Below are 10833 nucleotides of genomic sequence, written 5' to 3'. Positions count from 1 at the left end.
TTATGGTGTCTGTATTGCATTACTACCCTCTTCCATGCGATCACGGCAAAACAGGTCTATCTGCAGGAGCCCATAATGCAAACGGTCGTCGACAAAGAGTGCAGGAGGATCGCCCTCTGAGGGGCAGGGAAGGTTATCGTAGATATGCTGAAATGCAACAATCATCATCTCACTTGCCGGCATGCGATTGTCCTCGTTGGGACATTCCTTGGTCCGAATTCGGAAGGCCTCCAACAAACTCTCAGTCAATGAGCTATCTGATACAATTGTCTGACAGGCCTCCGGAGATGCCCAAGTAAGGCTATAGAACACGTCAGTAGCGATACAGCGCGGGTCGTCTCCATCCTTCATTAAACTGATCAAATTTTGGAGCCTAGTTATGTATGCAATATCGGTTTGAGTTGAGTTTGCTGGCGACGGCGGCGCAAATCTCTTGAGGTAGGCTGGCTCGTAGATGAGGTCATGCATGAGTTCAATAACATCTTGAGAAAACTCAGATACCATGAGTTAGTCCAATTGATCAAGAAGTTGAGAGCATCCAAGCACTTCGGGCTTTGCACCCTCACATAGGATTCCGCCAGAAATGGCTCTGAGCGCCAGGGAAATCTGAAACTTCGTCGAAGACGGATGTAGGAACAGAATGATGAGTGACTTGATCATTGATTGGAGATTCTCGGTTGGACACCGCAAGTTGGCCAATACTTGAATCATCTCAAGCTCGTGTGGATCAAGGACAAGACTGCTGAGAGTTGACATTGAGTTTGTCACGAGAGCTGGTGTGCCAGGCGGCTGCTGTTGCAAGAGATAACCAGAGAATTTGGGGGTGTTGATGATCATATCCAACACAATATCTGGGCCCCCAGATTTCGATACAAGCGTCGCGCAGTCGTCATATTCAACAAGGTTCAGCCACACTTTGGTGATAATGGTTTTGAGTTGTGGACTTGCGTCGCCAGTCTTCGAAAGTCAAGCCAAGGTTTGGATCAAGCCGGAATTACGCTCAAGTGTAGACCGGAGCCAAACCAACAGCTCCCTATCATGTTTTTCTTTAGCTCTGTCCTGCTCGGGGAGCGAGATCTCCCAGGGCCAATAATGTCTTTCCGCTAATAGCATACGGCGTCTTCGGCGTTCCTGCTGCTCTCGAGCTTCATCATCAGCTGGAAATTCGTGTGTAAGCACCTTGAAAGATACAAGATGGAGGAGGATGACGGTCGCTAGTCCAAAGGCTAAAGATCGAGAGGGCGTAAACTTGATTTGGTCGGCCTCGTGATCCCGATCACTTTGTGTGAGAGATTTGGTAGTTTGAAAGAAAGCTTCGGACCTCTCTCTCAAGGTTTTTCGGACGGATTCGTCCTCGCTGAGAAGCGCCAAACTTTCGATGGCCGAGTTTGGAGGATTCTTGTTTCCCAAGAAGCTTATCATCAGAAAGTCGACAAGCTGATCAGATGAAGGTATTGGCGCGGATTGGAGATCCGTTGATCTTCGCAATTTCAGTAACGCCAGAATCGCTCCACAGCGGGCAGGAATAGAGACCCTGGTGGCTAGAGACATCGACATCCCAGTTAACCAATCCAAACATTCGGGCCACTCTGATTGAATTTTTGCGCAGAGGGATTTGTGGTCTAGGCAACACGCAAGGAAGTCGGAAAAGAATTTGTTCAAGTCGGCCTGTTCTGGTCGGCTCGCGGCAAGCTTAAGGACTGATTCGGCAAGACGCGAGAAAAAGCCATCAGTTTGAAGGAATTGGAGTGCCTGGTCTGGAGAAATCGACCAAGTAGCGGCAAGAGCAGCGAAGCCATCGCAAACCTCGAGAGCTAGGGTGGAATGCAACATAGATTCTAGCGTGCTTTCAAACCAAGCCGGTCCATGGCTTTCTTGGTGCTGTAAGACGGAAGCCAATGCCTTCAAAGCCTGGACACGTACCAATCCGCCCGAGGATGAGATGTTGCTGAAGAGCACCTTGATTGTTTCGGCTGAGGGCTTGATAGACGGGTCCTTGATGACCGATTGGATGATATCCAAGCTCGACGTCTCAGTAGGTTGTAGCTTAGACATTTTATTTCGCGAGGCCGGGCTAAAAAGACGCGATGGTTAGATTGGAGAGTATCATCATGTTATAACGAGAAAAAAATGGATACATAGCTCACTGGGTTGGAAGTTCTCGCTTGTAGTTGTTTTCGGACGTAGAATCGTTGACAGAAAGTATAGATTTAGACAACGATGAAGACGATTGACGAACTGAAACGCTACTGAAAGACCAAATTTGTAGATGACAATGCAAGTGGGAGAACAAGCCCCAGCTTCTCCCGGTCTCGAGGGCGGGCAAGTGTCACAGATTGTGACCTTCCGTGTCAGGCCACAACAGCCACTCCAAGTTCATTGTGTTTCTTAACCACAAGTCTGCCCTGTGTAATTAGTCTATATTTACCATAGCCTAGCCCAGTGCAATGTTCTTATGCTCTGGGATGCTGGTGAAGAGAAGCAAAAGAGAGTGAAATCACCGTCATCACAGAGCTAAAACAAAAAATGTGATAGAGATAAAAGTGAGAAAGAAAACATCACAATACTAACCTGGGATGCCGGTGAAGAGAAGCAAAAGAGAGTGGGAAAAGAGAGTTCACCGGCCCTACAGGGAGGAGTCTTTTAGAGAGACAACAAACACACTATAAAAATATCCTAGATACACATGCTAATAATGAGAAGCAATACCAACGGTGAAACAAATACAATACATGTATCTGTATCTGCCTGTATTTGTATCTGTTTTGCACCCAATACTATCTATTTGTATTGTATTCAAAGACCAATACTATACAAATGTATTCAAACTTGGGTATCTTGTTGCAAATACAGCCCAATACAAGATACTGTATTTTTATGTTTTTTGATAGTTTTCCTGTATACAGTCCACAGTGGCCAAAAACAAGAAAATCAAGTTTTAATAATTTATTGATACAATACTATGGTATTGTATCTTCAGGCAGATACAATAAATTTGAATTTACAATTTTGTATTTTTCAACAGATACAATACACAAGTATCTGAAGATACTGTATTGTATAGTATCTGTTTCACCGTTGCCAATACCATAACATCCACCCCCTCAAAAAGACTCCGACAACTGATTGAAAACTTGAGCAGAAAGAAAGAAAAAAAAAACACAAATAGAAAGGAAACAATGAAAATACAAAACAGAAAAAAAGAGAAAGCCGGAAAAGTAAAACAGGGAGTGACCGGGAACTAATTGGGATCTGCAGGAATCAAAATAGAGAATGTGTTGTCACTTTATTTCACCACCAAAAATCCTAAGGGTAAGACAAACAATTGCAGGGGGTGCATGTGTCTCGCAGCTAGCGCATGCTGTCCCCCCAGGTACTTGCCATAGTAGATGTCACCCAGCCAGGAGTGGGCATTTTGAGGCTGGACAGAATCCTCTCAAAAGGCAACAGGCCTAGGGATTTGGTCATGATGTCAGCCAATTGTTGATCCGTTGGAACCCACTCAATGGCCAGCTGTTTACTATGAAGTTGCTCGTTGACAGAGAAACATTCAAGCTTGGAGTGTTGCGTCCTTTTTTTTGCCGAGTTGTCTTTGGAGATCTTGACGGCGGTGTTGTTATCACACATGACTTTTGGGGTTATGATCTGGTTTGTCATGTCAAAATATAATTCCTTGAGCCAAACCAAGTGCCTCAATGCCCAACCCAGTGTCATGAATTCAGCATGACATGTTGATGTTGCCACTGACGGTTGGCGCTTGCTTGCTCAAAGAATTGGTGTCCTGAATAAATTTGTGACAGCGCCGTGTGTTGATCTTGCAAACTCTCCGCCCCAATTAGAATCAACCCATGTTAACATATTGGAGTTGCTAGCTTTGGGCTTGATTACCAACTCCCGACATCCAACTGCCTTAATGTAACCTAGTGCCTGCTGCACAGCCTCCCAATGACGCCGGCAAGGTGATTTTGCCAAGCGTGCCAGGAAACCAACAGCAAATGCCAAATCCGGTTGTGTTGCCACCACAAGATAGTTCATAGACCCAACAATGGAGAGATAGCCGTTAGGATTGATGACTTCCTTGCCAGTCTGAGCGGACGTGAGTGTGTTGGTGTCCTTTACACTACAAACATTTATTATTTTGCCCAAAAAAAAAAAGTCAACATGAAAAAAATAAAACCAAAATTTCACTCAGGGGAACAAACTGAGCATGCTGAGCAAAAAAATAAAATGTCCCAAACTGAGCAAAAATTGTCAGACAACGTTTTGGGATGATTTTTTTCACGGGCCTGGCGTGCCCGGAGCGGGCTTGAGGGGGCCTTGAGCGGGCATGAGACGGGCCTACCCCAAAAGCACATTGGGTCAGTATTGAAGGAGTTTTTCCTTTCCCTGGGAGCTTCTGGGGCTTTTGATGGGCCCAAAATCTCAACATGGGCTTTTGGTGGTCTAGAAGTATCAACCCGGGCCACTGAATAGCCCATGGGCCTTTGAATTCACAGAAAGCCCACCATGAGCCCCCATGGCTCAGCATGCTCAGTTTGTTCCCCTGAGTGAAATTTTGGTTTCATTTTTTTCATGTTGACTTTTTTTTTTTTTGGGCAAAATAATAAATGTTTGTAGTGTTACCGGATTGATTGCTATTGCGGACTTGTGCTTGCGGAGTGCGGAGCTTTTACCACTTGCAGAATATTACACTATAGATCAGGCTCATTGCGGAGCGCTGAAGGCTAGTGGAACATAGCAGTGCGGAGCCAAGACATCAATAATCACTCAGCCCAGATAAACATATTCTTGAAGAAGGTAGGAAGTGGTCATTTTTACCCATTAACCAACCTTTATTCTTACAATGTTTTCTCTTCTCCTTTCCCTTTTCACCATCTTACTAACTACTCATCATTTTACTTGCACTTACAGATGTGGATGTACTAGATTATTAGAAACGTTTTATGTGACCCTATGGTTGCTTATTTGCTATATTGCTATTGCGGATTGCAGAGCTTCATTACCTGTGGATTATTATGCTATAGATCAGGCTAATTGCAGAGTGCTGAAGGCTAGCAGAATGTAGCAGTGCGGCGCCAAGACATCAATAATGTCTGCTTACAGGAGCGCAGCAGATGTGGGGCTGGTCCATGGAGGGGCACCCAATGAACTCAGGCCACGCACAAGCCAAGCGGCACACCCCATCCGCGGGCGCGACAGCAATGCGGCTGCGGGCTGACCCATGACGGGGCAGCCCCCGCACAATTGTTCAGGCCAAGCCGAACTTGGTTGACCCTAAGATTCAACACCAGAACCTTGTGGACCCAATTGGCAGAACTTTTACCACAGTCAATACCGCCGGAGAAACTGTTTTTGCCAAACCATGACCAACCGTCGTCAAGAGATCAGCAATCAGTTCAAGTGAATGGCCCAGGAAAACGCAGACAAGAACCCGTAAATTGAGGACCAACTCTCCCAGCAGACGGTCAAGGAGATTCTCACCAGCAAAGCTCCAAAACCAAAGAAACCCAAGACAGTTGCCCCAACCAACAGGACGACTTGAGCATCCTCCAAGGCTCCAATGGAGGCCACACCTACAGGTTCTTCTACCCCGATGGAAGGCCCGTTGGCCAGCGGGACGTTACCCAACCCAATGGAAGGCCCGTCGGCCAATGGCGATAACACCAGACCAGGTGATACAACAAGCATAACTGCGATAGCGGAGAGCTACAAGAGCTTGCTGGGCAACCCGTCAAACAAGCAACAAGCAGGTAAGAGCACTTTAGTGCGGACACTGGAGTACACCACAGGAGGATACTGAGTATTGACACAATACTGTGACTAACTATAGCTGCTAATCTCGCCGACCCCGGCGAGATCAAACTCCTAAACCCACCAAAACGCCAGGATACCGGGGCTTGGAGCAAAGAGCTCCTGACAGAGATGGTCAGGCGGGGACTTGCGGCGGAAGGAAAGGGCAACGAGGCGCTGGCCCTGATGTACTTCAACATCAGCTCAGGGCTTGGGAAGCCAGGCCCGGACCTATCGGGCAAAACCCAGGAGAACCTCCCTCCGGTTCAACTGAACCCAACCAGCATTCAACAAGCGGAGAAGGACACCTGGAACCAATTCTTGGCGGTCCCCACACCAAACCCTGTGGAGGACCCATCCTGGGGCCCCATAACCCCCGTCGGACCGGCCAATGCAATGCCAGGAGGCATCATATTTGACAACGCCGCAAGGCCGGCTAGCCACGACGTAGGGTTCACACCCTTCTTTGAGAGGAACCTGCAAGAGCTGCAAAGCCCCCTGCCACTCACAATATTCAAAAAAGTGTGGCAGGACAAGGCCATCATTCACTACGCCAAGAAGAGGTTGAAGGCGGAAGAGAACAACACAGACAAATACTGGTACACGGGGTACCCCTACCCGTGTGAATACACCCAGACTTACGCTGAGTGGTCAATCAACCACCAAGGTTTCGACGCAGCCCTGCTCCGCATCTGCAACTATCCAAAGTTTGCAGGTTGGCTCCTAGGTCACAAACGGATCTGCGATCAACTTGTGACTCAGTACAGCTTCATGACGGGCCTCCAATACAACATCAATGTCCGGATGAACACCTTTGCCCATTGGGGGGCCAGGTATCCATCACCAACATCTTGGTGCGCAACAAGGAGATCACACAGAAGATCATTGCTTGGACCAGGAAGTTCAATGAGATCAACTACACAGAAAACCTGTACGCAAAAGGAGGAGAAAGAAAAAATTGGGACCTGGTCACAGGTTGCAATCCAACAAAGGTCAACAGACAAGCTAACCCAAGTGGGATGTTGGCAAAGAATACCGGCAGAAACCACCAGACAGGCCGGGGACAGAGCAACCAACATCGTGGCCAGTCACCCAATTGAGGACAAGGATCGGGTCGCCAACCAAGCTCCCAAGGGTATAAAGGCAGCCGCTGGGACAGCGGATACAACGACCAAGACAACAATTGAGCCTGTGATTGCAACAACAACCAGGGTAACAAGCCCGGCCAAGGCCGAGGACGCAACCAGTAAGGCAACCACCAGTTGTTCCTTCCTTGTCCGCTTTGTGGCCAACAGTATGGTTACAGGCCACAGCCCCACCACTGCCCCCCCCCCCTACTTGTTGTTCCATAGTACAATTTCCCCACAGCCCCAGTAGCTGCATGAAAAGCACCATGATGCAATATAAGGCTTGCAATAGAATTCTGATCCCAGATGCTTGACCGTGCAATTATAGCCAGGTGGCAGGTGCCAAGGAATCTTCCGTGCCGCGTTGAGTCCCACAAGAAACGTGAGTCTGCGGAAGCTGCGGGGAAAGAGCCTGGAATGGAGAGCAGCCCGGCTAAATGGCCCAGAGTAGTGAGTTGTGAGATGAATATTCCAGAGTGGGAAAAAGTCCTCCACAAGTGGGCCCTGCTCCCCGAGTTCACCAACGTCATCAGAGGCTTCGTGGAAGGGTTCAACCAAGGGATACCCAACCACACTATAGAAGGCCCCAAACCATTATATTCCCCACCAAACCATGCCTCAGCCTCCCAGGCGAAGACAAAAAGGAATCTATCAAGAAGGAGATAGCAGCAGACCAAATGTTTGGCCCATTCAGTCATGAAGAAGTACTGGAACACTTTAAGTTCTTTAGGACAAGCCCACTGGGTGCAGTCATCAACGGCAATGGTTCACTCAGACCAATCAATGACCTTTTCTTCCCACATGGTAAGCAACAAATAACCTTGGTAAACTCTTTTGTGGACTCGTCCAACTTTGCAACCACCTGGGACATTTTCAACGTTGTAGCCAAGTTTATTTGAGAGCTGAAAGAGCCGGTCCTACTGGCTATCTTTGATTGGGAGAAGGCCTATCGCCAAATCCCCACGGCGCCAGACCAATGGCCTTACCTCATGGTACGGACATTTGATGACAAAATACTGCTAGAAACCAGGAAAACCTTTGGCGGAGTCGCTGGGTGCGGTACTGTTGTGTAGAGAGCTCCAAGCAACGATGGGAGGTTACGCTACCTGTAACGGTAGCGTAACAAAAACGTAACGGAATCCTTGCCGTTATTGTTACTATGACGGCGGCAAAGCTTCCGTTACTTTTTCTTCAATTTTTTTCCCTCTCTTCCTAGCTTAGTTACATTATCCCTTGCAATTATAGAAGGATAACCTGCGCAAAAAAGGGGAGTTTTCCTCCTTTTATGGCATTTTGACCTCTGGTAATGCGGTTAATGCGTTATCTCCGTTATTTTTCCGGGTATTGAGGGTGAAAACACCCTCTGTTACGTTACCCACCGGCCCAAGGAGCAATGTTCCCAGATAACAGTAACGCGTTATCTGGTAACGGTGGGAAGTTACGTTACAAGAATCCCTCTGGATATCGTAACGTATGTAACTTCCCATCGTTGCTCCAAGTGATCAATACTTTTCATCTAGAAGAGAGGAAAAGGAACTATATAGACTATCTACGCTGACTGTGACATGTGTCGCAGTCAAGTACTGTGACTATTTCACAACAGGTACCTTTGGCAGGCCAGCGGAAGCCTGGAAGAATCTAATGATGCAGGAGTTCAACGTACTCACCATCTTCAGGTGGGTAGAAAACAACTTATTTGTGAAAAGTGCAAACTCAACTGTGGAGATGGCCGGGGTAGTGAGGAGATCCGACCAGCTTGGGGTAAAAACAAACAAGGAAATATTCTCCCCCTTTTTAACGGAACAGAAGTACGTTGGCTTCATATGGAACGGAGAGAAGAAGACGGTCCGGCTCCCAGAGGAAAAACTGAAGAAACGAATTGAACAGATAAGAGTTTATACAGAGCTAGGGGCTAAATTCAGATATGCAGAGGTGGAGATACTCGTGGGCCGACTCAACCCCTGTATCTTATATGCTGCCACAGCTGCGCTGCTACCTGTGCAGCCTATACCAGTGGCTGATGGAATGGATCAATAGGAAGTCACAGCGGCCGGTTCCAGACAACATAAATGAAGACCTGCACAAGTGGCTATCAACCCTGCTCAACTTCAAGCCAACATGACTCATTGCAAACCCTGACCCAACTGAAATTGGATGGGTAGGCGACGCATCCACAAGCTTTGGGATTGGCGTACTAATTGGCCGCAGATGGGCGCAATTTTTTCTACGGTCAGCGGAAAAACTTGGAAGAGGGTTGATTAAAAACTCAGAGAAAGAAAATATCAACTGGTTGGAGACCATAGCCGTTAGGCTGGGACTACTAATGCTGATCAAGATTGGCGCAAGAGGAAGCAAGACATTCGTTGTGTGGACAGACAACTCCACAACATAATCAGTCATCCTCAAGAGGAAATCCGGGGACAGGTTTGTCAACTTGGAATGGAAAATCATCCAGAAGACACTCATCAAGCACCAGATTAACTTAGTGGCAAAACGGGTTGTATCAGCGGAGAATCGCGCAGACGCGCTATCCAGAGGAATCCGGGACGGCCACAGGGCCAAGGACCAGTTAATTATCAATTTTCCAAGAGACCTGGAGGAGCTGATAACACAGGTGGAACACTAGGAATGCAATTTAAATAGCACATTTGGATTAAACGCGGCATACACCGCATACAGTGGCAGCGCTGAGGTGTGGGTATAGGCACGGAGCCGGGCTCAGGCTACCCCTGAGTTGTGGGAGCGGGCTCCGGCCTTTCAGGGATCTCCACGCTATGGCGGGAGAGACCAAACTACCCACGAGTTATGTCTCCAAGGAGAGAGAACAACAAGATTCTCTAACCTAGGAATCTCCTCAATTCCCAAAAGGAAACTCACCCTGCCTGGCTTTCCGGCAGGGAAGAGGAATTTAGGAGAGGGAAAGAGACACTCCATTCAGCCTGTATGGGGCAGACTTGATGGGCTACTGGAGTAGCTCCTGCGTCTGCCCAAGCAAACCCTTATAAAAGGTTTGCACTCACTTGGTTGGTAAGGCCCACACCAAGACCCTAGGTGGCCATCCCGCCTAACTTCCATCCGTGAATGCCCAGCCGCGCAATGGATCACTCAAGCCTGGATAATAATTCTCAAAGAAGGCAGAAGTGGATCACATTTTTCCACCGTGACCAACCCTTATTTCTACACTGTGCTACAGCTCATAACATGCTACTTGTATACTTGTAGTTAGTTATGATTCTACCAAGTATTCCAGTGGCACTCTCTTACTGGTTCATCACTCCAGATTCTTTCCTTATTGAAATATAGTTTTATATTCATTGTCAATCTCCCAATGTGATTCACGGTAGCCACCTTTGTTTGAGTCCCTGGTGCCCCTCAACAAAAACAGCTGATTTTGGCTATTGACGCAGAAGAATTTGTGCAAATGACACCAGTTGACATGAAAGAGCTGCAAATAAGGTTTTAGTACTACACAATCCTTTATCAAAGTTTGATTTTCACCAAGCTTCAATGAAAATTTACTGTGCATAACACACAGTGACTGTGCAAGAAAAAAAACCTGTTAGTTCTTGGCTTAAGCTAAAGTGGCTGTTACACAAGAGCATCTTGCATGTCAGCTGTCATCAGTTGAGTAAGTTTTTCTTGCAGTTTATTGGGGCCACAAAGGGTAGGATGTAAAATGTGATGGCACATAATTATTCTCAATGGAATTATCCTTTAAGAATAGTGGTGGTAAAAATAAATTCAACAGGAGTTTTGGCCCCTGCCCTACATTTAAAAGACTCAAAGATTACACCTATATCTTGAAAGCCACAGAATCACCATCAAAAAAAATTTTGCATTCCAAGAGAAAAAAATTGGCAGCATTGGATTCCACCTGGCACCCTTTTTGGCCCCAAATTTGCAAGAACACCCAAAA

At 47.1% G+C, this 10833-nt stretch overlaps 2 protein-coding genes across 2 annotated transcripts; one reads left to right on the top strand and one right to left on the bottom strand.

Moving 5' to 3' along the window:
* On the bottom strand, window positions 1-2055 carry PtA15_15A219 (uncharacterized protein; the record flags this gene model as incomplete). Its single annotated transcript, XM_053163403.1, has 3 exons — window positions 1-482; window positions 567-957; window positions 1024-2055. 3 exons carry the CDS (start codon window positions 2053-2055, stop codon window positions 1-3), a joined length of 1905 nt encoding a protein of 634 aa, XP_053027382.1.
* A 3307-nt stretch (window positions 2056-5362) lies between these two features.
* On the top strand, window positions 5363-9985 carry PtA15_15A218 (uncharacterized protein; the record flags this gene model as incomplete). Its single annotated transcript, XM_053163402.1, has 5 exons — window positions 5363-5400; window positions 5668-5750; window positions 5831-6135; window positions 6766-7065; window positions 9950-9985. The coding sequence occupies 5 exons, from the start codon at window positions 5363-5365 to the stop codon at window positions 9983-9985; spliced, it is 762 nt and encodes a 253-aa protein (XP_053027381.1).
* Window positions 9986-10833: the final 848 nt, after the last annotated feature.

The sequence above is a fragment of the Puccinia triticina genome, chromosome 15A (assembly GCF_026914185.1).
Source record: "Puccinia triticina chromosome 15A, complete sequence".
NCBI classification, from domain to species: domain Eukaryota; kingdom Fungi; phylum Basidiomycota; class Pucciniomycetes; order Pucciniales; family Pucciniaceae; genus Puccinia; species Puccinia triticina.
This window is presented reverse-complemented; position numbering and strand designations above follow the sequence as displayed.